This window comes from Prinia subflava, chromosome 20 (genome assembly GCF_021018805.1).
Source record: "Prinia subflava isolate CZ2003 ecotype Zambia chromosome 20, Cam_Psub_1.2, whole genome shotgun sequence".
In the NCBI taxonomy this organism is placed as follows: Eukaryota; Metazoa; Chordata; class Aves; order Passeriformes; family Cisticolidae; genus Prinia; species Prinia subflava.
Window position 1 is genome coordinate 4,636,965 of NC_086266.1, and position 24,956 is coordinate 4,661,920.

General features: G+C 47.2%; 1 protein-coding gene across 1 annotated transcript; it reads left to right on the top strand.

Moving 5' to 3' along the window:
- The first annotated feature begins 54 nt into the window (after positions 1-54).
- On the top strand, positions 55-22,510 carry FOXO4 (forkhead box O4). Its single transcript, XM_063416659.1, has 3 exons — positions 55-1,393; positions 11,814-13,046; positions 17,243-22,510. The coding sequence occupies exons 1-2, from the start codon at positions 1,010-1,012 to the stop codon at positions 13,026-13,028; spliced, it is 1,599 nt and encodes a 532-aa protein (XP_063272729.1). The 5' UTR covers positions 55-1,009; the 3' UTR covers positions 13,029-13,046; positions 17,243-22,510.
- The last annotated feature ends 2,446 nt before the right edge of the window (positions 22,511-24,956 follow it).

Consider the following 24,956-nt stretch of genomic DNA (forward strand, 5'->3'; position numbering starts at 1 on the left):
CCGCCTACATAAACCGACAGCTATCCAGGGTTCGGGGCCCCTCAGCCGCCACCCCACCCGCGCATCGCAGCACGGCGCCTACACAGTGCCTGCATAAAGCAGTAGTTATTCAGGGTCTGGGGCCGCTCAGCCACGGTCCTGACAGCGCCGCCGCGCGGCCGCCTCCCTGCATAAGCGCAGCGGGTATTCAGCCCGCGGGGCTCGCCCGGGCCGCCCCGGAACCTGCATGGCAGGCTTGCTCCCGGCGTCGCCCCGCGTCGCCTGAGCTGTCCCGGCCGGGCCCTCGCGGGACAGGGCAGAGTACGAAGCCGAGGAGACTGCGCTGGGTGCCCAGCTAGAAGCAGGGCGCGGGACCAAGAAATGTACACAGGAACTGCGTCGTACAGCGTCTGGAGCGTAGCCAGCCCCAGACGCTGTACAGCGCTGGGAGAGAGAGGCCCTGGAACATGGTTGCTGCGGCTCTGACGGGCAAATCGGAACGTAAATCCATCACGTCTTACGCCAGGGCGTGTCCCGGAAATAGGCTTCCATCCGTGACGGGATGGCGGAGGGAGCGGTGCTCCCAGCCCGACCCGGAGTGCCGCGGCGCGCTCTGAGGTGGGCAGAGGAGCTGCGACAGCCTCGGGGCTACCACCACCACGCCGCCATCACCGCTCCGCCATCGAGGGGGGACTAGGGCCACACCGGGCCTGGCGTGTTATGTAAGCTCAGCCGCCGCTGTGCATGCTGGGAGCTGTAGTCACATCAACGCACCGCCTGCCACGCTCACCCGTCGGGGGGCACGCCCCACCTTCCGCCGCGGCGGACGCTGGGCACTGTAGTCCGCACGCCGTGTTGGGCTGCCCCGTAGCACCACGGCGGGACTACCGCTCCCGGCGTGCCCCTCCCGCGCAGGCGCGGGGAGCGGCGCTGCTCCCTGGTAAACAGAGCAGCGCGGCGGTGGCGGCGGGCCCGGGGCGCACAAAGGGGTGGCGGGCCTGGCACTCCCGGCGGAGCTGAGGCGGCGCCCATGGCGGAACCGGCTGGGGCCGCGGCGTCGCCGGACATCGACCCTGACTTTGAGCCTCAGAGCCGCCCGCGCTCCTGCACCTGGCCGTTGCCGCGGCCCGAGGCGGAGACGGGCGGCGCGGCTGGCGCGGCGGAGGAGGGCGCAGGCGGCGCGGCGGCGGGGCCCGGCCGGGCCGAGGGGGCGCGGGCGGGCGCCGCGGCGGCGCGGAAGGGCGGCTCCCGGCGCAATGCCTGGGGCAGCCAGTCCTACGCCGAACTCATCAGCCAGGCTATCGAGAGCGCCCCCGAGAAGCGGCTCACGCTGGCGCAGATCTACGAGTGGATGGTGCGCTCCGTCCCCTACTTCAAGGACAAGGGTGACAGCAACAGCTCCGCGGGCTGGAAGGTGCGTGACGGGCCGGGGCGGGAGGGACAAGCCTCGTGTGCCGGGGCCGGGTTGGGCGAGGAGCGGCTGCCGAGGCGCCTCCCCGGTGCCCCCGCGCTCACCTGTTGCCACTGCTCGTCGGCAGTCAGGGCATCGGTACCAGCCCGTGGTACCGAGCCCGCGGAGCCTGGGCTTTAGCTCTGCTGAAAGCTCCGCGATCTTCTCAGACCCATCCAAGCTTCGCCTGTGTGCAGCTGGAGCAGCTGCTGGGGGTGGTTGTGGCATGGCCCTGCGAGGCTGCTCCTGGCGCTTATTGCGTTTAGGAACTCTTCCAGGAGAGAAGGGAGAGTCATTTAACAGGCTGTGTCCAGGTTTCTCTGCAGGGTAAAGCCTCGGTTGAAGGGTTTTTAATCACAAGGCCGCAGTTCTTTGTCACGTGACGGTGCTAAAGCGCAATATAAATAACTGTGTCATAGCAGGCGTGCTTGGCTTTCAGGAAGGTCCCTTGAAAAAGGGTCCCGTTTCTAGGACTGTGATGGGGGCCTCTGCTGGAGTTTGGAAAAGGGAAAGCAATATTCTGCTCTAAAGGCTCAGCAGTGTCTTCTCTCGTTCTGGAAATAGGTGTGTGCAGAGCTGTGTTAAAAGAGCTTCTGACTGTTTCAGTCCTCTGCCTGTAGCGACCTCGTGGTTCCTTATCTTTAGTATAAAGAATTCCAGCAGAGAGAATGGGAAATATGAGAGCTGGCTTGCAAAATAGCCCCTCAGCCTGTCCTGATGTATCAGAGTGGATGCCATGGAGACTGGACTCTAAAGAGTGTGATCTGTTGCTCTCACTACAGACTGGAATTACACTCTAGTTTGCAGTATTTATTAGCAGTTCATCCATGCTGCAGTTCTGCAGGAGGCTCAGCCAGCACGGTTTGGGGCTTTGGGCTTCCATGGTGTGTTCCTCTGCTTGTCTGAGTGAGCAGTAGGTGAGGACAGAGAGTTAATTTCAGACAATAAATAAATGAACGTCTGTTTCTGGTAGGTTGGCTTTCAGCTGGCTCAGCTCTCTGAAGTGGCACACCACGTGGCGGTATGAGTGCAAACATTTGCTCCAGAGGGTAGGGACATGGTGCGAGGGATGCAGCTGGCGCAGCTTGGGCTGGCACACGTCAATACTAAACTTTTCACTTTTCCTATTTATCACTCATGGATAGTTCGTAGAGAGCGCATCTAGTTTAACTAATATGGATTATTTTCTCCTATATATGGGTTGAATCCTGCGTACTGAGTTCTGATTTGGGGCAGTGCTTGGGTTTTGATGCTCCTACTGGAATATAGTTCTTGTCTCCTCAGATTAGGGCTACTCTCCTGGTCCTGCTACTCCTGCATGCAGTCATTAATTATCAGAACTAGTTAATTTATCAGAACTAGTGCATTTTCTTCTCAGGGATATGTCTTGAGTATCTGTTTGGCAGTAGTGCCTGAGATTAAAGTTCAGTATGGCTTCTGAAATGCTCCCCAGATACCATGGTGAAGGTGGAATATAGTGAGATGTCCTGCTGGAATAAGTACACTTCTGGCTTGATTCAGTATGGCTGTTCTTTTGTTATATCCATTATATCCCACATGTAATGGGACCATCAGTCTTCAGTTTTACTCTGTGTTTTAATAATGTGTCACTTTTGGGACATGTACAGATAGATTTAAGTTCCAGAAGTTCCCTGTGAGAATTTGTGCAGACACAAGAGTGAGGTTCTTGCTCAGATGGTGTAGTAGCTTTTCTGTGATTGACTTTTTAGTGTGTTTTTTCAGCCTGGGAACAGACTAATTCTGGCTTTAGGAGGAGAAGAAAAAGAAACTTCTTGCCAAGAAAGATGAAGGTGGGCAGAACAACAACTGTGGTGGGAATCAGCCTTATGATTAGGGCAGTTTAAAGCTCTTGACTTTAACCAGCAAACAGAAAACCATTACAGAAATACAATACATTTTCTTTCCTGCTCACTAACAAAATCCTGTTGGCAGAGCTTGGCAGGATGTGTGACCATGGAACTTACTTCTAGTCTTTCTTTAACTCACAGTTACATAGGTTTGCAAGAGGTTTTGTTTGTTTACTGACCTTAAGTCTGTTTGCATTCAGATGCCTTAAGTGAAGGGAGGTCAGACATTTGCACATGGGGAGTCAGTCAAGTCAGTTCAATTTGACTTTTGTGGAGTTAGAGTAAAATTAATAGGTGCATATTTAAGACAAACTGGATAAACAAAGGATGTGTCTTCACCTTAGGAATGGACCTGTCTGGTTTTTGTTTTTAATTCTTCCTTGTTATTTTTAGAGCTGTGAAGCTCTGCTTGCATGTCTTGGGATTTTTTAATCTGTAAAGTAAAACTTCTTGAGTTGTCTTAGCTTTAGTGATTTCTCAATTTTGAGGTGAATGATTTTGCATAAAGAAAATCAATGTGAGGCTGCTGTTAAAGGTATTTTTGTAGCACTTTGATGCCTGTTAAGATGGTGGTACAGGTCTAGAGTTCTGGCATTTCTGTCTTGTTTGGACAGAGCCAAACTGATAATACATTTTATTTGTATGTAGTGCAGTTTAATAGAGAATTTTGAATAAGTAATTAAAAGCAACATGTCTTTAAAAGCTCTTAATCTACTTTAGTTAATATGAACTCCATAAACTCATTGTTGTTCCATAATTAATTTAGAGCTGTCCTACTCCACTATACAATTGGGGGAAGTGCAGCTGTTACAGACTGCCAGGGTGTAACCTCCATGAATTCCGGAAGAATCTGTGTTTTCGAGGAAGATGGTGTTTGCTGTTCTTGAAGTGCTTCAAGCACCTTGCAAAGGACAGATTTGCTGTGTGTGCAGTCTGTCCCTTCCCTGCAGGAATTCAGCTGAAGTTAAGAATTAACCAGGCTGCAAGGCAGAAGTGTCCTTGCAGAGTGTGTTGTGGGGCTTCTTCATAATCCTTCCCTGGGTGCTCTGCAGGATAGTCTGGTTATCTGTGGATAAGAGGATAATTCCTTTTGGTTTTGAGATTACTTGCAAGATGAAGGTGTTGAGGGTTTTGAGTAAAGTGCATAAACCCTGCAGAAGCAGTTTGCACTGGTTGTTACATCCATGAGTATGAGCAAATTTGGCACATGAGGAACAGTATGAAGGACTCCTCTATCTTAGTGAAACAAACTGTGTATTCTCCCCAAGCCCTTGTCTTTTCCTTTGTAGGAACAGAATAAACTTTAAAGCCGTCCTTTTCACCCTCCAAAAGTATGTCACTGAAACAAAAATCACATGTCTCCTAGGTATGCAACATAAAGAAAAATGATTCTGCACTATTACACTAATTGTGGGAAGCTGATGCCACACCTCTGCATTCTGGTATTCCCTATTTATTTCAAATTTGTGCATGGATATACACAACATATGGACCCTCATACACATATATATGTCTATATTTATGTGTATATATACATATATGCAACAGCTCAAGGAGCTGTATTACGAATTAAAAATTACCAAGTGTTCTGTTTATCTAAAACAGATGTCTAGCTCTTAATCTTTTTTAGAGTGGGCAGCATTTTCCTGAAAAGCCTTCCATTCCAGCCTTGTGTTATGTGCATATTGCATGTAGCAGATATTAAATGTTGACCAGATGGATGAGGAGACCGAGCTGAGGGCTCAGTCACAGAATCACTTCCCTGGCTTTCAGTGCCTCACTGCTGGCTCTGACGGCCCCCAGGCTGTCCCAGAGCTGTGGATATCTCATCTCCTGGCAGAGCACAGGCAGAGCTCCCTCAGGTTGGAGCAACTGCTCATCCTGTGGCCCTCTGAAGCTCCTCCATGAAAGAGAATAGGTTAGCAGACAAAAGCAAGCCTGTCCGTCTTCTGAACTATTTCCACTGTGCTGCGGCTGCTAGATTCTGCCAGGCTATCTTTATGCCTTGTAAATAAATTCCAGTTCAGTAGATACAAAATCATGTGAGTGCTAGTTTTGGTAAAGTTGAAAAGTTTGTTTATTGGTGTGCTATCAATCAGACAACTTTTTTGGTTTTTTCTGTAGTCAGATCTGCAAATAAGCAATGATAAGTTCCTAAAATAGGCACATTTGCTGTTTCTTTCCAGCTGCTGGTGTGTCCCTGTGTCCTTTAAGAATTTTTTTGCTTAGATTTGACAAAACCTTAGGTTCTTAACTTGAACTGGTAAAAGGCTAAATCATTATCAGGAGAACTTCCTTTAATTTCACTAAGAAATCATTTACTTGGACAGGAACATCTGGTGGCAGTGCTGGGTTTACTTTGACTTTTGGTAATGATAATTTCAAGTTATAGGATCACAGAATAGTTTGGGTTGGAAGAGACCTTAAAGATCATCTCATTCTCCATCCGTGCTGTGGGCAGGGATGCCTTCTAATAGACCAGGGTTGCTTCAAGCCACATCCAGCCTGGTCTTGAACATTTCCAGGGAGTAACTTGTGCCAGGGCCTCACCATCCTCCCAGGGAGGAATTTCTTAATATCCAATCTAAACCTACTCTCAATTTGAAGCCATTCCTCCTTGTCCTATCACTTGTAAACAGTTCCTCTCCTGATTCCTTGTAGGCCCCTTTTAGGTACTCAAAGGCTGCAATGGTTTGAGGAGACACTCAGCATATTTCCTTGTCCTTGCTGAGCCAAAACTGAATGGATGCCATAAATCAAAAGGAAACATAAAACTTCAGCTCATTATCTTGGCTCTGAGCAAAGTGTAATTCTGCCCAACCTTCAGCCTGGTGCGGGTTTGTGCATAGGTGAGGCACAGTGTGGAGTCTGGGGGTGTCTCTGCTCCACAGAGCCACTTACCTCAGTGAGGAAAAGGTGCTTTCTGTGGCTGTGTTGAGAAAGCCTGTAGTGTTTATTCCTAAGTTCACCTGCCTGAAAGGATACTATTCCCCATTAAATCTTCTGACACTAAAAATGAAGTATGTGTTCTAAACTGAATTGGAATAGCAATGTCATTGCTGTCATCACTGGTACTTCCTGTAAGTCCACCTGCTCTTTAATGGTGTAGGTGCTGCTCTCTGTTAGTTTTGGTTTATTTTGGTTTCTTGGAAGTTGCTGCCTTGCAAAGGGGAGGGGAAGGTCTGGCTCTTTCAATCTGGTGTAGCTGAGGGTGGGTAGAAGCTGCTGGACTCTTGCCATTACCTCCTGTGCCCAAATGCATTCATGTGGCATCAGTGATGTGCTTAGTCCTGGCTGCAGGGAGATCTTCCCTGTCCCAGCTGCTGAGAGCCTAACTGGGTTTCCTTAAAGCAGGGGGAAACAAAGAACAGAAGCTAAATGAGAGTTGTTCAGATGCCATACTGAAGAGTGCAGCATGGAAACCTGGTGAACACAGGTGGATGTTGTCCATCATCTTTCTCTTAACAGGATATTTTACCTTTTAATCCCATTAGTCCTTAAATGGTCTGGCCACAGCGTGTAGTCTGGTGTAGGTGAGGTGGGAGGAAGACAGCTGGGCATGGCAGGGTGTTGTGGATGGGAGAATGGCAGAGTGCTGGGTGTGGAAAATGAGGTGGTGGCAGTGCATGGAAGTAGGACAGTAGTGTAAATGTGGGGTCACCAGGTGTCCTGTATTCTGGGTGGAAGAAAACTGACAGTACTCAGCTGTGAAGAGGGCCAACCATCACAATGTAGCAACATACACTTAGCCCTCCTTAAAGTGACACTAATAGCCCTTCTTATTGTAATGCCCTGAAGTATGAAATGTGAGAATTTATTTTTTTATTGATCTTGTTGAGTGTGGTTGTTCCCCTCAAAAGTCGGGAAAAGCTTATCTTTTGATGAAAATTCATCTACTTCATATATTGCCAGTCAAATTACTTGAAGATTTTGCTGATACTCTTCCCTGTTCCTTGCCAGTTTTTTCTGGAAAGCTCCTTTGCTGAACTATTATTCCTTGCAGCACAGCTCAGTTTTCCAGGCAGTCTTCAGAGAAGGCTGTTCCTGGGCTGCTGGTATTACTTGTTCCAACAAGTTTCTTCTGCTCTATCTAATCCTGAACAGCTTTTGTTGCATATGCCTGCCTGTCTTGTAAATCGCCTCAGTCTTTGCTTTTTAGAGAGCTATGATCTTCTTGTTCTGGCCTCCCACTGAAAGATTACAGATAGGAAAATGTTCTTCCTAAGATAGAGATCCCCGTCTGCTGAGCTTGACGTCTGTGCTGGTGTGTGCCTTCTGGAAGGGGATTGCTGGGAAGGTGTTTCAACTCCCTGACTCTGGAGCAGTTGTTTACTTGCTGGTGCAAAATCTCTACAAGGAAGACTTTTTCCTGAAGGCTTTGGAGCCAAGTGGCTGAGGCAGGCACTGACAAATACAGCAGGCGGAGTGTTCTCCCCTTGCAGCCTCCCAGGAATGCCATGGCAAATGATAATTCGGCACAATTATAGGCCTGGCAGTGGAACACGTGGAACATGGCCCTGCACTGGGAAGAGACCAAGTTCTTTGTATGCCTCCAAGGCAGTGAGAGTGTGTTACAGGCAGCTGCAGTGATTGCATATATTTTCTTTTTTTTTTTTCTTTTTCCTTCTGTCAGTCATCCTTTAGAGAGACTTTTTGTTACGAAATCTGATCCTCTGTGGTTTGTAGTTTAAAGTTGATGTTTCCTGGGAGAATGGCCAGGAAACAAAGGAAGCCACTGTGTCTCCTGGAAGGCGAGCTGCTGTGTCTTGTCTTTCTGAGCATAGCTTATATTTGGCTCTGAGTGCTCTGCTAGCACAGGCCATGCACCACTGCTGCATGGATGAGCTCTGCTGGGCAGGGCACGAGAGCCTCCTTCTGCTCCAGTAAACTTCAGTTTTATGGCAGAGAGCCTCAGCTGTACCTACAAAGCTGTACAGTCCCCTGGAAAGGCTTCAGTGGCCTTCAGTCTTCACCTTCACCTGAGCGTTTTCCATGGTGTCTGTGGCAGTTGTCCATGGAGCTGACTGGGCAGGAGAGTGCTTGGTTGTGCTACCAGCTCCTGCAGCTGATCCCCAACGTGAGAGCAAAGCACTGTTTGGTGCTCGGCAGGTCCCACAGCAGCACTGATGTTGGCAGGGCTGGTTTGATGATAAGTGTTGCTGTCCTTTAACTGTGGTTAGGAGATTTTATCAAAGAAGTCTTAATGTCCTGGTAACCAAGATTTAGGGAATAGTTTGCATAAGCTGCTAGCCACACTTTTGTGGCTAATCCATGTATCCTAGGTTGAAGACACGGTGGTTATGACCTAGGGAATGGTCCACCCTTCAGTGTACAACAAATGTCTCTAGCCAAACTTGATTTTTTTGCATTCTATCTGTCCTTAATTTCAGTCTGGTTTTGTCTGAATGTGGTTTGCAGGAATCATCTTTGATCTGTGATGGATTTAGAGACATAGGCTGGCATTCTTTTATGGCAATGCTTAACATGCAGCTATAAGTACCACTATAAGACACCTAAATAAATAACTATGACCTCCCACAACTAGTGGCTGAAGATGTCACTAAGGATTTGAAGGATTCCTGCCTGCACCTCTTCCTTCAGGTCATGCTTCTTTATGATCAAAGAGTTGCAGAGTCAAGACCTTGTGTGTTTTGCAGATGCTTAGACCAGCTGGGAGCCTCCCACACTGCTGAAGTTGAGCATCTAAAAGTTAATGTCATCTCTGTGTTTCTGGTGTGGGTTGCTTAACATCGAGAAAGGAAATATGTCAGGGTTGCCCGGGTGACTGAACTCTGTCATTTCCTCTTCTGACAGGTCTGCCTTGCAGTTCTGTGATTACTTTAGCATAATTGATCTGTCCCTGTCTTTCTCAGTGAGATCTGAGGCTGCCCTCCATGTGTTAGGTGTATTGAGTCGCTCTAGCAGGTGTGTTCTGGTGCTGTCCTGCAGCACCCAGGCTGTGGCTGTGGATTCAGTTGGGGTTTGGGACACTCTGGGCTGGAGCCTGCAGGCAGGCTGGGTCCTGCAGGTGAGTTGGGGTTTGGGACACTGTGGGCTCGAGCCTGCAGGCAGGCTGGGTCCTGCAGGTGAGTTGGGGTTTGGGACACTCTGGGCTCGAGCCTGCAGGCAGGCTGGGTCCTGCAGGTGAGTTGGGGTTTGGGACACTCTGGGCTCGAGCCTGCAGGCAGGCTGGGTCCTGCAGGTGAGTTAGGGCTCGGGGTGGTGCAGTGCTGAGCTGCCTCCCCCAGTCTGCACGAGAGCTGCATTAGGCATTGCAGTTTAGGTAATAGTTAACCCTGGGGAAAGAAATGCTCAGTTTCTTTCCTCTGCCTCCAACTACACATTCTGTTCTCTTCGTTAGTTTTTGGTGCTTGACCCCATGGTGAGGTAGTTCAAAAAACAGAGATAAGAGGCAGGAAAAATAGTTTCCAAGGAAGGATAAGGTAGCTTTTTAAGTTTGGTTTGCTCTCTGAACTGGCTTATAGGGTCACAGATGCTTGTGTTACAGAAGGATGAGAGTTTGAAGATGAGGAAGGAAGGAGTGCTACAGCAATTATCTGTTTCTAGAGCTTAGCCATTATGTCAGTTCAGCAGTAACCTGTAATATCACTTTGAAACTGTTTCATAAAAGGTACCAGGCTTCATTGTGCTCATCTGAATCCTATTCTTATTCCAAGATGTCTTATTTCAAGCTGCTTTTCAGACAAAAATTAGTTACACACTAGCTCTCTTGTGATACCCAAGGTGCCATCTTGAGTTCACAGGGTCCTTTCAGGAGAATAAATGAAGAACTAGTGACAACGTAGTCGTTCTTATTGCTGCAGCAGTGTGCATTCAAAGTTATGCACATTTACCTGGGAAAAGGGGTGGGATTCTTTGGAAGTGAAAGCAGCAGCCTTGCAGGAAACAGTGCACCAGTCTCAATTACTTGTTTCACCACTTGAAGGAAAGTTTTGTTTAGAGAAGGTGCCAGGCAGGACTGTTGTACAGCTGTTACTGTGAACAACTGAAATAATAAAACTGTGTAACAGCATTGACTGACACATGTTCCATCAGGCTCTGGCTCTGTAGTCACTCTCCAATTAAGAACATGTGTATTCTTTGATACCAGTTGCAGCAAGCAGCCAGTCTTCTCCAAATCCTCGACAGCCAAAGGTTAAAATGAAAGCTAAGCCAGGATGATTCTCAGATGTCTTTCAATCTCCATGAAAACTTTCTGCTTTGCCTGTATTGTTTATCTATCTGTGTCTCCTTTTTTCTAGGATAGTACTTTTGGTGAGGTGGCCAAAATTAGCATGGGGAGGACTTTTCCGAGAGGAAAAGGGTGGGGAGAGGGAAAGCAGCAGACAGGAAAGAACTGTGTTGAGAGTTGGTGGAAAAAGATGATAAAAGCACAGTTAATTTGTTCAGAATTAAGAGATATGCATGAAAGCTGAAAGTTGTTATGTAACTTCTAGTTTATAAGAAGAAGATGTTGTACTTGGACCCCTGTTATGTTTCCAGTGCAGCACCCTTTAATGATCTGTAATTTGGCCATCTGAATAAATTAAGTGCAGATATTAAGTAAATGCATAGGCTCAAGGGGAGTTTATGGAGGATCTGTTCAAACAATGAAATTGTTGCTTCCTGATTCTAAAATACTGCAGAATTTATCAGTTGCAGGATGAAAATTTAGTCTGATGATGGTGTACAGACATGTCAGCTTGCAGTTTTCAGCAAAGCTAAACCAAAAGGAGGGAGCTGGGAGAGGCAAGGAACTGTGTCTTACCCAGCAGAAAGATGGGAGAGGCTAAAACTGGCATGTACTGTGTGGGAGTGCAGTATCCACTGAACATCTTACCCTGTCAGGAACATGCACCAAGGAAAGCACACAGCCTCCTTGCAGAGGGAGCTTGGCAGTCTCCAGGATTCTAGGACTCTTGTTCCTTAAAGTTTCTCTCTCGTTTCTCCAGTTTTGGGGTGGAGATGTTAATGGGTGCACTGAATAGAAGCATTTTGCCATTTCTCTTCACTCAGTCTGTTGGATTCACTGTTATGCTCTGCTTGAATCTGACTGAAAACTGTTCATATAAACATTAAAAAAAATTAGCCAGGCTTATGCTGGGGTAAAGAGATTGACAAAAGGGTGGGAACAGCAATAGCTCAAATTCAGGTAGGCTCATGCTGAAATTGCAGGTTGTATTTGAGAACTTGTTGACTTGCTCTGTGATATGCCTAATTTTTTAGGCAGATTCTGTATGGTCTTTAAAATTCTTTTGTGTTAGTATTTTGCTAGCTGAAAGCTGCTAGTTGTCATGGTAGCTTCACCCTTGATATTGCAGTGAAACATGGCACTGCTTGCTAGTGCTGCAAAGCATGTTCAGACAGAAATAGCAGGTTTTTATGGATAGCTTTTTGTTACAACTTTCTTTTCTGGAGACTGTCTGAATATGTTTAAGCTTGTGAGGTTTCTAGGTGGGAGGTGTGTCAACTGTCAGGTCCTCATTATTTTGTGGGTTTAATTTCTTTTTTTTCAGAACTCGATTCGACATAACCTGTCCCTGCACAGCAAGTTTATTAAAGTCCATAATGAAGCCACAGGGAAGAGCTCTTGGTGGATGCTTAATCCTGAGGGTGGCAAAAGTGGAAAAGCACCAAGGAGAAGAGCTGCCTCCATGGACAACAGCAGCAAACTTGCAAAAGTCAGAAGTAAGGCATCCAGGAAGAAGCCTCCTCTCCAGTCTGCACCAGAATCCTCTGCTGACAGTCCTGGCTCCCAGTTTCCTAAATGGCCTGGGAGCCCGTCCTCCAGAAGCAATGAGGACTCTGATGTGTGGAACACCTTCCGGCCTCGAACCAGTTCCAATGCAAGCACCATTAGTGCCAGGCTCTCTCCTATCCTGACAGAGCAGGATGACCTCCATGATGAGGAGCTGCTTCCTTCTCTCGTGTACTCCAGTGCATCCAGCAATGTTCCACCAACTGTGACTGAGGAGCTTGAGCTCATCGATGGGTTAAATTTGATGTCTCCCAGCTCATCTGTGCTGTCTGCCCAGCAATCTGCCTCGAGTGGTCAGATCCAGAGAGATTCCAGCTTTTCCTTGCAGAGCCCAAATGCAGCTGGTCAGACTTTTGGCAACTCCCTGTTTAACCCTGTTGATATTTCACTGCAAAGTTCTGTCAGCCATTTCTCTGCTCCTCAGACCCTGGAAGCTCTTCTGACACCCAGCTCTCCGCCTCCAAGGGATGTTATGATGACTCAGGTGGATCCAGTTCTCCCACAGACTGGTAACAGGATGAGCAGCCGAACTCTTCTGCTTCTGGGTGGACAAGCTGCCCAGAGTAAGATGAGCTCAGGCAATCCACGAGGAAAGCCTGCAGAGCAGCAGGCAGAACCAGTTGGTGCCAGTGTTTTGCCATCAACGCTTCCCATAGTGACATCTCCTCAAAACACTGCCAGCATCACCAGTTTGAAGGCTCCAGTTTCTGCAACAACTGCCCAGTCAATCCAGCTGGGCAGTCCAGTGCTCCTTTCATCTGCCAGCCCTGCTCCCTTGGGATTGAACCAGGACAGGCTGCCCACTGACCTGGACATGGACATGTACATGGAGAACCTTGAATGTGATATGGATTACATAATCAACAGTGAACTCATGGATGGAGGACTGGACTTTAATTTTGAACCTATTCTGCCTACTCCCAGCTATCCCAGCACCTCACAGGCCTCCAACCATACCTGGGTACCAAGTTAACTTCAGGAGCACAAAAAGGTAGGTGTAGTTGTGTAAAATGCTACAGCTCAGTAGTGGAAACAGCCCTGTCTGGGATGATTCCTATGCCTAAATCTGCAGCAGTTAAAGGGGCCTCTTTGAAAGCATAGTAAAAAGCTTTTGGAAGAGTCATGTTCCCTTTTAGGAGGAGAAAAAGCTGTTTAAAGGTAGGTGGATTTTACTTACCAGGTAGTCAGCTTCTTTATGAAATAGAACAGCAACCTGAATGAAACTCCTGTTGTCTCCTGTCACCCAAGATGACTCCATCACAGGACATCAGGCAATGCCTACAGCTCTACAGTTGACATGAGAGCACGTGCTGATTCCATAAATAAAGACATCCACCAGTATGTACAGAGTGGCTGAACTGAGCCAAGCACATGCTGTGTTTCTGTCCAGGTTATTATTATCCCTGCAGAATTCTCTAGCATGTGTAGTAGCAAAGCATGTCCATGTCATGACTGTCTGCTTTGGTCTGTGTGTAGCAGGTCACAGTCACTCTTTACCACATCTTCTGCCCTGCCCTTACCTGGGACAGCATCTGTAAAGTCAGGGAAGCTGGCTCACCAGCATTAACTACTAAATTGCTTATCAGGATAGGAAAGAGCAGTCTGCAGTGTGGATGGAGGTAGAAAGAGGAAGGATGTGTTGGTGCTGTCCCATGAACATCAAAACTGCCTCTTCAGCAATTTGTCATGTTTGCAGAAATAGAGGCAGTTTGACAAGCAGTGTATATGACAAGACTTAAAAAGATGTTATTTTTTGAGGCTGTGACACCCTGATTTGAAACACTTAAACCAGAGGCAGTAGAAGAATTAGGGAACTAGAGCTGTAGGCCTGTTTCACACTTGGAACTCAGTTAGCTGATGGAAAGTGGGCAGACTGGAGCATAGGCTGGATATTGGTTGGAAAGTAGAAGCCTTGCCAAGAATATTTCCTTTTTAGGCGGCAGATATGGTATTTGTTAGTGTTGCAAATTCAGCTGCTAATACTGTTCAGCTGAGCAGGCAGAAGTAAGGGCAAACTGCAGATACTGCTTCAGTGGTGGGAAGCCCTTGAGCTTCAAAATCATGAGGACAGAAATTAATACTTAATTTCTTAATACTCTTTCCTAGGCACCTGAGTAACTTGGAGGCGGTTTGGACCAGGTGACCTTTGTCAGTGCAGCCATTCTCTATAAGTGTCCTGGGTTTAGACAGAGTAGAATGCTGTCCTTTGAGCTGATGTTACAGAAATTGTGTGAACATATTGATGCACCACTATATATTGAGGTTTTAAACACAATTTAACTCACTCTTAGTCCAAATCACATCCCACTGCTTAGGATGTCATTTCTTGGTAGTGTTCTTCTCTTTGCACCTAACAGATCTCTTTATTGTAGGGAAAGGAGGATCAGTCAAGCTTTCTGTTTCTTTGTGGGGCTTTTTATGGTGATGTGTGTTAACTCTGCATTTGCTGAATTCCTGAGTGTCTTAAATTGAGTATCTTACCTTCAGGTGAAATACAGAAACTCAGTTTTTATTTCAAAGACACATTTGGTTAACAAAACTATGATATCCTTCTGTGTTAGGATTGTTTGCAAGTTAGTGACAGAGGCTGTGGCTTTTTGAGCACTGTTTCCACTGGATATTGTTCTGAGCTTTTGTGTTGTGGGTTTTGTTTGTTTTTTAGAGTTTGCTTTTTCTGTCTTTATGCCGTGCTAGGGCAGGCCATTATAGCTGTGGACTTTTCAGGGATGAAATACTTTTCACAGAAGTGTTTTCAAAACATATGCAAGCTGTCCTGCCCTCCTGGGCCAGGTAGACAAGACCTCTTTTTACAGCATACCAAGAATCGATATTTTTCAAGAGTGTAATGCAGAGAAGCTGAGGAATTATTTATCAAAGGGTAGGGTCTAGTACTGTTGTAGATGTGGATATAATCAAGTGCTTAAGAGGGAGGACAGGAGCTCTCAAAGGCACAGTTATGTTCTTGTTCCATATTATATTCTGTGTGAATTGCTTAATCAAAACAGAGGAGCTACTGATGTTAAAACCCCTAGATTTTCTTTGTTCCAGACTTGAAGTTGAGGTGATACTTTCTGGGAAATGTGTTGGACTTGAAGGAGTGAGACCTGGAACAAGTTCTGAATCACTATTGTGTTTAAGCAGAAAGCGTAGCTCCCACGTGCCTCTGGCTGCTCTGGTCACGCAGTGCTGCCCCAGGAGGAAAGGCCACACCCTGTCACTGTGCTTTGCTTCAAGCCTTTTATTCTGTCCTTGCATTATGTTTGCCTTTTCTGAGGTTTGCAGAGCTTTTCTCTTTTGCCTGTATGCTGATATCCATGGAGTGGGATGAGGGGGAGCTTTTTCCTCAGAGGAAAGCAAGCATTGTGCAAAAGGCTGCCCAGACAGAGAGGTGAATCAGGTTTGTGGAAAAGAAGGAGCAGGGCACATGTGGAGAGAAACAGGACTGTTCCTGGGAGAAAAAGGCAGAATGTTTTCTCAACAAAAGCAAGTAAGCTGCAGACATCAGTGGAGTCAGGACTGTGTCAGTTCTCCTTTACTGCAGTGAGTTCCTAGCATCTCTGTTTGGAAATCACTGTTCAGGAAAAGCTGTATATTGCTCTGGTGTGGCAGGCATTTTCCTTTCATAACTTCTGTATTACTGTGTTTTTCTGTGTTAAATTCACATTGGCAAAAGCTATTCATAAGTGATCACTAACAAAAAGCTGTCCTGAGTAGTTCCTGTGGGCTGAGCTCTTGGCCTTCTGGGTCAGTTATGGGTATAGTGCTGGGCAAAAACTGCTTATCACAGAGATCACATTCTGATTTGAGCAGTCAGAAGAAAGGTGAACTGGGGAAATATTCTCTTTGTAGACAAGAGGATATCTTTAGGAAAGAGTACTTAGTCTTACCTGCAGCACTTAGGAAGATAAGAGCTAGTTGGTGTTACCCTTGGTGCTCAAAGCTCCCATGATTTTATCCTCTTCTTGCAAGTTAAATGCCAAAGAGCTTGTTCACAGCCTCACCAGGAGTCTGTTTGAACCCTGCCTGTTTCTTTGCATGGAGATTAGAGATCAAACATTGAAACCTTGTCTCTGCCCAGCAGTGATGCAGCACCCACAAACTGAGCTATTAGCCACAGGAAGACGACCAGCACAGAAATAGAACTACCTTTTTTGTAAAGTGCTATAGCTTTTGTCTCATTGGTGAGTGTAAAATGCATCTACTCTTCTAGTGGATATTAGTTAATTATTGTTAGTTGTTCAGTTAGACTCCCTATAGCCTCAGAGTCTGGAGAACTCTTTATCCCTTGCCCAGTTTGGTCTGGATTCATACTTATCTTGCTCTATTGAATTCCCTTTGCTCCAAACACTGGATTTTTGTCTGACAGAACATAAATAAATAAAAACCTCATAAACTTGCAATTTCCCAACTTGCAGCCTGTTGCTCTGGCTTCTGTTTTAACTTACTGTCTTTTCTTGTTTGGGGCTGATTGCTTCTTGTAGGATTTTTTTTCCTTTTCTTAGGTTTATTTCATGCTCACTGTTACTGAATAAAATTGATGGGATGCTCTACATTTATCTTGCTGTTTTGCCTTTCTAAGTGGATCATATACCTACAATGGTGGTTTTATGTCAGTGTCCTAAGTCTGCTTAGGCTTATTCCAAGGCTTGTTTGCATAAATTGTGACAGCTTTATTGAGGTGAGGCAGAAGACTTGAGGTCTTCAGACTTTTGGGGGATTGAGATATCTAAAAATGTTTAATTATTTGGAAAGTAAAGACAGGATTTCTTTAAGTGGGTGAGCATAAACAGTTTGTGTGTGATCTTTAAAAGTCTCTTTTTCAGTCTTTTCCCTACCAGTTGATACTTGTGGTTGTTTAAGGTGAAGGTCTCCCTTGCTTCTTTCCTGCACTGCCTCTGGTGTTAGCCAAGTCCTTCTTTAAACTTCCTTATCTTGCAGAGCCTTGTTGGTGCTGTCATCTTACAGGAGGAATACTTACTGTTGACCTTTCTGTCTTTCTGTCTCAGTCATTCTCTGAAGCTTGGAGCTGAGCAATTCCATCCTCCACTTGACTGTCTGTTGATCAAGGTCTCTTGTGGTCTGTTTGTTCTGTAGGGTTAGATTGGTAGTAATTAACTCCTTATCTATGCATCCAGGATTCCCTGAAGCAGAGCTCTAACCAGTCACTCTTATTTTTCTTCTTCCTAGTGTCCTTCAGGTTTTGAACACTGGGTTCTGACTTCACTTCCCACCCCAGCAGAGAAAAGAATGGAGCATGTTGGATTCAGTTTCCCTGCACATCATGCCTTGGGCAGAAGGGGCTGCCCATCTGGGAAGAAGGGGCAACCTGCATCTGGCTGCATCAGGAAGAGTTCAAAAATAGTAATCCTGTTATGTGCCATGGCTCTTCCTACAAACCTGACCCTGCCTTGGACCATCTGGAGAAACCCATGTCCAAAGAGGAGCCCTGGTAAAAACCTCGGCCAGAAGACTGTGCCAGGCAAAAGTGTTTTCCTGTGTGATGAGTTGGGTTTGCTGGAGGAACCTCTCACTGGCTGTCCTCTCTCTGCTACGGCAGAAAGTCTCCCAGTGCCTCGGACTGGTGGAGGGCTGGCTCTGCTCTTGCTTGGCTTGCCTCATGGGGCAAAGTAGTTGGACTTTGTGATTAAGCCACCAGATGTGCACTTGGTATCCCACAGACTCGCAGAGGAATTGGTGGGAGCTTGTTGGTAGAAGCCCTGTGGGAGGAGGGTGTGCTGTTTCAGGGGTTGGTTTCAGAGTGCTCGTCACTGGAGCATCCATCACCGTTCTGCAGGGAAGGGTGGTTGTCGTGGTGTAGAAGGGTTCCCGTTGTCCCCCTGGGTGGAATGGGAGGACTCTTGAGTTTTTCACTGTGCCAACTGAGCCCCATTGAATCAGAAGCATGTTTTGAGAAGTCCCTATGCTGTTCTCAGCACTTTCCTGATACACCAGGCTGCTGTAAAATAAGCACAGGTGCTAGTAGCTGCTTTCTGGGACATAAAAACATCGTTTTGGGTTTGTTTTTGATCTGTCTTGCTACAGCAGCAAAATGGAAAGCCTGGGTGTGGCCTTAACAGAGCCCTGGTTGCTTTTCAGAAGGGCATTTTCTATAGATGAAATATTTTTTTACTAATCTGGGAACTTTCTACAGTGAATATGAAGCCAATGTAATGTGTGTCCCTATTACACATCTCTCTGTCTGAGAAGGCAACAGTGACAGACTCTTTTTCAGAGCTGTATTAAGAACAAACACATTTGATGTTTGATGATGTGTATGATTGAGGAGAGGGAATTGGCAGGTCCCCGTGGTTTCAAACCACTGTGGGGAAGAGTTGTACATTATTGTAATCTATATGTAAAAGTAGGTGCAAATTACATAGAAGCTTTTCTAAACCTTTTTAAATATATATTATATATTTTAATTGAAAAACGAGATTATTGGATAAAAAGAAACAAAACACAATTGCTGCATCTGTCCCCTTCATACCAGATAACACTACAGTATGGGAGGGGGCAGGCCTAAGGCATTTTGGGCCAAGAAGCTGAAAATGTTGTTGGAAAAGTGGGAAGGACACTGCAGCTTAGCTGGGGAATGGCTGCTCTCCCCAGAAGAGGCAGAGGGAAGGTGCCTGGCAGGGAGCTCAGCCACAGCTGCTCAGGCTGGGCATTCCTGCCAAGCCAAGAGCACAATGGAGGGAATGCTAATCATTAACAGCGCTGCTCTCAGCTAATCCTGTAAGTAGCTGGCCTGCAGCTGATCCACAGGACAGATTCCCTAGTCTGCTCAGGAGATGGTGGGGACTGGATCGTGCTAGATCTGCTGACGTTCTGCGTAGCCCTTATGGAGGGCATGATCAGTTGTTTTTGGTAGCTCACTTGGATTTCTGAGGGTTTTTATTTTCTTGCTGAAGATTCTGCTACTGCTGGGGAGCTTGAAGCCTGTAGGCTCACCCTCAGGGGTCCACTTGGGGTCCTGCTCTGTCTCTGTATTCTTGCAGGACAGAAATTAGGGCTCAGAAGATAAATTCAGAGCATTACTGGCATGTTCCTATCACTGCTTTGGTGTTTGCAGTGGCAGGATCTGTGGGAGACGTGGTGCTTTCATGGTGTTCTGGTAGGCTTGGTCTGACAGAAAGACTCTCCAGTCCTTTTTGAAGGTGGCTTCAGTTCAGAAAGTTTCTATCATGCAGTGCAGTGAGCCACACTGTTTTACCAGCTTGTCTGCTCAGCTTTCATTTTCATTTGAGTAGAGATTGGAGCAGGAGTGATTGCCTGGTTACCTCCAACAAGGAGTCTTCAAAAGTGTTATCTACAGCATGCTATGCCATCAAAGCCTTGGAATAGTTTGATAACCTTTGTTTTGAAGACTGCCTTCATGGCAGACCTCCCAGTGATGTTTCAGATTTACCCCCAATCTCCATGTCTGGCCACACCTCACTGTAACAAACAGAAAGGCAGCTCCTGAGCTGGGATCCCAGAGTTTGCACACTTGAGGCACGGATGAACATTCTCACTTGAATGAGTTCATTACACGAGTGGATAGAGACCCTTTCACAACACCTGATGACACATGCCACTCATGAGAATCAGCCATTCTGAGCTGCAGTGAACAGAATGGAGAGATTTATGTTATTTGGCACATAATATGCTACCTTGTTAGCTTGGGTCCTGAAGGGAACTTGACCCAATGATGTACAGAGCAAGTTGACTGGCTGCCCATGATTGACAGCCATGTATCAAAGGACAAGACACCAGTACGTGTGATCATGTTAAATGAGTGAGTCCTTGGCTCATTTCCCATGAAAACTGAATGCAAAGCAATCGAAAGGACAGTGTTAGTAACCAGTGCTTCAGACCAGAAATCCAGGGTGAGCCGTTCCTGCCTGGGCTGTGGGAGAAGAGGCGCTGTCCTTCAGGCTGTTAAAAAGTGTCCCCTGAGCTGTGACAGCAGCAGGGAGCTGGCCTGATGGCAGTCTGCACAGAGCCTGGCCCTGAGCACTCAGCTAGCACCCCAGGGAGATCTGACATAATCTCAGCTGGTTCATTGCTTGACCTGATCCTGCTGAAGGAGGTGCAGCACCAGGGCTCATGGTGGTTAGTGCTCTGCAGTGTCAGTTCAGAAAAGACCCTGTCCTTTGGAGGAATAGAGTGTATAGCTATTTTTTCCCATGTTCCTGGGCCGTACTTCTGGAGACAGCACTGGAGACAGGAGCACCTCTGGCTGGAGTCCTGCTGTACCAGGCTCCTGGCAGTGACATTTCTGCCTTGCAACAGCCTGTACAGGTGCTTTGTGTCTCCTCAACACAGCAGGAGCTGTCAGTGGTTGAAGAAGTTTGGGAGTGCACTACTGCTGAGAATGGTGTTCAGGAAACTTGTGGAGTGCCCAATAAACCATGAATGTAATGTTGCAGGCTCAAGCAAGCAACTTCTTTTTTGTATGTTTAGCAGGATAGCTTGTATTGTGGGCACAGAGGGCAGGGATGCAGAGAATTTGGGAGTTCTACAGACACTTCATTTTCATAAACCTTTAGCTTTTTTAGCCTGGGATACTTCTTCATAGGACAGAGGAGACTCTAAAGTTCCTAAACTGCTGCTTGCAGGAAGGCTGTACCTGGCAGGGGGTTGCTCAATACTTGTCCAATTTTTTGTATTCTCACCCAAAGCATTTGCTACTTGCTGCTGCTGGAGCCTGGATAATGTCTTGGTGGCTCTTCATGCTGCATTAGCACCACAGGCCCCATACTTTGGGCTACTTTTTGTTCTAATGAAGGATTGGGCTGGAATTTTGAGAGCAGCTCTGAGTGGGGTGAGAAGGAAAGGGGCCAGTGACATGGGGAGTGATGCTCCTGGATAAGTACCTGAGTGGAGTGGGTAGGGGACTCTTGGCATTAAGCATTACTTTATGCTGTGTTCTTTGTCCTCACTGAGCTCAGGCAACAAATTTCTCCATTTTCAGAGGATCAGATGCCATCTTACACAGCCTTGAAGCCACCATGCAGCTCAGGGCCACAAAGGATTCAGGTAACTAGGCCCATGGAGCATAGTAGTGGGCAAACTTGTTGCTTTTATTTACACTTGGGTTTAGCAAATTGCTTGAACTTTCTTTATAATTTAGGCATATTTTACTTCCAAGCATGTACTTCCAGCTTTATATGAGACTTGGAAAATTGGAACCTTCTGGGAGCCCTTCATTTTCCTTGCTGGTGTGTCTAAAAACATCCCTATCCTGTGCTGCTTTAAAAACAGCAGTCAGATCATCCTGATGAGAGGAATGAAGCATTCCAGAGCCTGGGTGTATTCATAAACAAGAGTCATAATAGAAGCAAGTAGCACTAATCAGCTTTTCCAAAGGAAATGCCTAGAAAGCTTTTATGTAGATAATAATTCGTTAATTTTCTTACTTAGTTGCTTATTTACAGCCACATTCAAATGCTTCAGGGCTAGCCTTGCTCCAGGATTGAGTAACCTGTGTCTGGTGCCATGGGTAGGAGTGCCTTGGGAGTGGTGTCCTGGACTGTCACCAAAATGTGAAAGTTTGGATCCATTATTAAAAAAAAAATACAAACCAAAGCAAATCAAGTCAACTTTGGGACATGAACATGAACAGGGAATAGCTTAGGGCTTGCCTCAGTTGCATGTCTAATGAAAAACACGTTCTAATTAATGTGGGGAAAAACAAGCAAGGGGTGACTTCTGAAGCCTGAGAGATCTGTCTGTGTGAAAGCTCAGAGCGTGTGCTAACCCATCACCACCTTGCTTAACCTTCAGCAGAGGGATCCCCTCTCTTCTCTTGTCTTTCCCTGCACCCTGATGTGTCTGTAGCTGATAAAAAGCAGTATCTAATGGAATCAAAATCACTCCTAACACTGTTAAAGCAGGGAGAAGAGGCAGCAGAAGCTGAAGGTGTAAGAGCTGACAGTGTTGCATTTATGGTTCTTTGGCTGAGGCAGTGTTCTGATGTGTGGTAGAAGGGGATGTTCTGGGACACAAAAACAGAGCCCTTGTTGCTTTCAGAAGGGCAGTGGTGTGGGATTGGTGGTGTGGGTTTCCCCAGGGTGTCTTGAGAGGTTTGGCTACATAGCAGATAGGTTACTTCTGAAGGGAGCCGCCTCCATAGGGCAGTGGGGGTGGTTCTGTGAAATGGTGCTTCCAGCACAGTGGAGTCTTCGCCTGGTGCCATCCCAGGAAAGGTTTCTGCATTGCTAGCACAGATGTCTGCTGCACACAGGGCAGGCACCACTACCTGACACAGTTTCCACCACATCCTCTGTGCACTCTTCCACCCATTTCTCACAATACTTTTTTTTTTTAGCAAATAAACCTCTGCTTTTGTTTGCTCTCTGTAGCAGTGTAACTTCTGAACCATTACAGGCTTTGTTACCATCTGTGCTAGCAAGACTGTAGAATGTGCTAGACTAGGGGGGAATGTTTGAAAAATAAAAACCTGTAATCCTCTGCTCTGTGTCTCATCCAGTTTGTTCTGTTCTCATTGCAGGGGCCAGGTATTTTTCCTTGCCCTTGTCTTCCTTCCTCTGCCATCCTCACCAGTTAGGGCCCCCCATAGCTGGCCAGAGGCAGAAGGGTTGCAGTGTGACCACCCACAAAGTTTCTGGTGTGCTCTGCAGCGTGTAGAGCATCTTGTTACAACTTGCTGGCAGAGCATGGGGATCCATGAGGTGACAAGCCCTAAAAGTGGCCCTGGGGAGTTTTAAATCCTGCAGGACTAGTCTAGAGTTATTTTAGCCCCTTAATTTCTTGCCTTTCTAGACCTGAGTGCTGAAGCTGACTATGTTTTGTATAGCTACATTCAAATGTCTTTGTGTGGCAGCAGCAGTGCTGGCAGGGAAGGAGAGGAGAGAGAAATGAGGGAAGGAGTGTGGACCATGGATTCTGCTGGCCAGGTTAGACACACGAGCGCAAGCTGGGGATGTTCTAGCACTGCTGAGGGTAAAGACGCATTTGTGAAATTGCACAATATGTGTACAGCCAGAAAATTTTCATTCAAAGCCTTGGATATTCAGTATATTATTTTTGAATTCTATTTTCACTACAGTTAATGCAAATAACTAAATAACTCCAAGGGGCTCTTAAAGGTCCTGCTTCAAGATTTAACCCAATTTACAAAAATGAGGAATTAGAAGGAGAACCTTCGGGGAACTGTCTGCCCCTCATCTGTTCCTTGGGTACTTAGGGCTTTTTGCACTCACATAATGATGGGTGCTGTTGGAGATACAAAATGTCCAGGATTTTGCAGGTGCTTGGATCAAAGTGGATGTGTTCAAAACTTGCCTGCACATCAGGGGACCGTGCATTTGCCCAGTAGCCATTAACACTTCTTACATTTCTTTGAGCATTGGCCTGTGCCATTTAAGCATTGCCAAGGAGAACAAAATGAGACCTGAATGCCTTGGCTAGGGGTTGCTTTTGATGAATATGACCCTGTCTCCAGTAGTCACCAAGAGTCCTGCTGTGTTCTGTGGGGTCAATGCCTCGTGTTTGCACCTTTCTTGCAGTCTTGGAGATCTCAGCTCTCCCAGCTTGTCACCATAAGTATTTTGGCCAATGGGTAGTTGCTTGCAGAACAGCAGTACATGAAGCCAGTGCAAAAACAGCTTTTCTGCTCAGCTGGGTTTCTGGCCAGAGTCCCGCTTTGCCTCCAACCCCTGCTGGTTGATGAATACCTGTGTGCCACCAGCGAAGGGCCCACGTGTGGAAGCACAGCAGGGAAGGCTGCTGCCCTGCTGCATGTGTCCTTTGTGGAGGAGCTGGTGTGTGAGGAAGGAGGGCTGGGGCACAGGGGGATGGTGAGTGCACGCTGCCCTGCTGAGTTCAGCTCGTGTGCTAGTATTTCCCCTTCACAGCTGTGTAAGAGCAGCAGCCAGAGGCCAGTTTGAATGGGTGGGTTGCAGGAGCTGTGGCAGTACCATTGCTGCAGTGGGACTTGTCCGTGGGCTATGACACACCATGCAGCTTGGGAATGGCTCAGCTCTTACAAACACAGTCCTGGCTGCACCTGCCAGCACTTGTTTGTGCAACAGGCTTTGTAAGAAACCCAGTTACTGCTTTAGGCATGTACCTGCATCCTCCCCTCAGTAATCCCTGGTACAGTCAGAGTGTCCCAGCTCCCACGTGCAGGATACCCTGGAAGGTTCCTGCAGAGGTGAGGCAGTCTGTACTCTGGCAGTTCTCCCAGCCACAGAGCAATAAGGAGGAATATCCTGGCTCAGACACATGAAGGATGCAGGGGCCACCAGGACGGGGACCCAAGCATTGAAATTGCCAGGCTTGCAGTCTCTCCTGGCCTTGCCAGCAGCTGTGCTTGGTTTCTGGTCAGGATTGAGGGAGCATGGAGCCCTTCATCTTCCTGGTGTGGCTGCGAGCTGGAGTGTGTGGCAGCTGCCCCAGCCCCTGCAAGGCCAGCCCTTAGTGCAGTGTGGAGATGAGGTAGAAGGAAGCCAGCCTCACATCACCTGGGACAGGCAGCCCCTCACCCCCAGCCAGAGCCCTCCTGTCACTGCCTTGTCCCTTTCCTGGCCAGCACTGGGTGATGGTGGGAGGTGAGGATGCTGCTGCTGGCAGCAGGCTGGGAGCCAGCCCCACGCTGCCCAGCACTGCAGGGGCACTGCCAGCTTCAGGAGCGGTGAGCCCTGTGGGGAACTGGCTGCTGTGGCTCGTCCCAGCCCTGCAGGGGACAGAGCTGCTGTTGCAGGGAAACTGGCAAGCTGGCAGGCAGGCAGCTGGGCTGCCATGGTTAACCAATGCTGCCCCTGACAGTGAGCAGTACACCCAGCTGCCTGATCCCTGCCCAGCCCTCGCTGGGGCTAAGTGATAGTACAGCGCTCAATCCCAGCACTGTCTAGCCAAGGCTGGTGGCAGCTGTCCCAGCACCGGTCAGCCTTGC

What these genes read in the sequence shown, in the direction of transcription:
- FOXO4 (XM_063416659.1), top strand. Translation starts at nt 1,010, where the DNA reads ATGGCGGAACCGGCTGGGGCCGCGGCGTCGCCGGACATCGACCCTGAC. An exon ending in ACAGCTCCGCGGGCTGGAAG is followed by an intron (nt 1,394 to 11,813) that starts GTGCGTGACGGG and finishes CTTTTTTTTCAG; the next exon opens with AACTCGATTCGACATAACCT.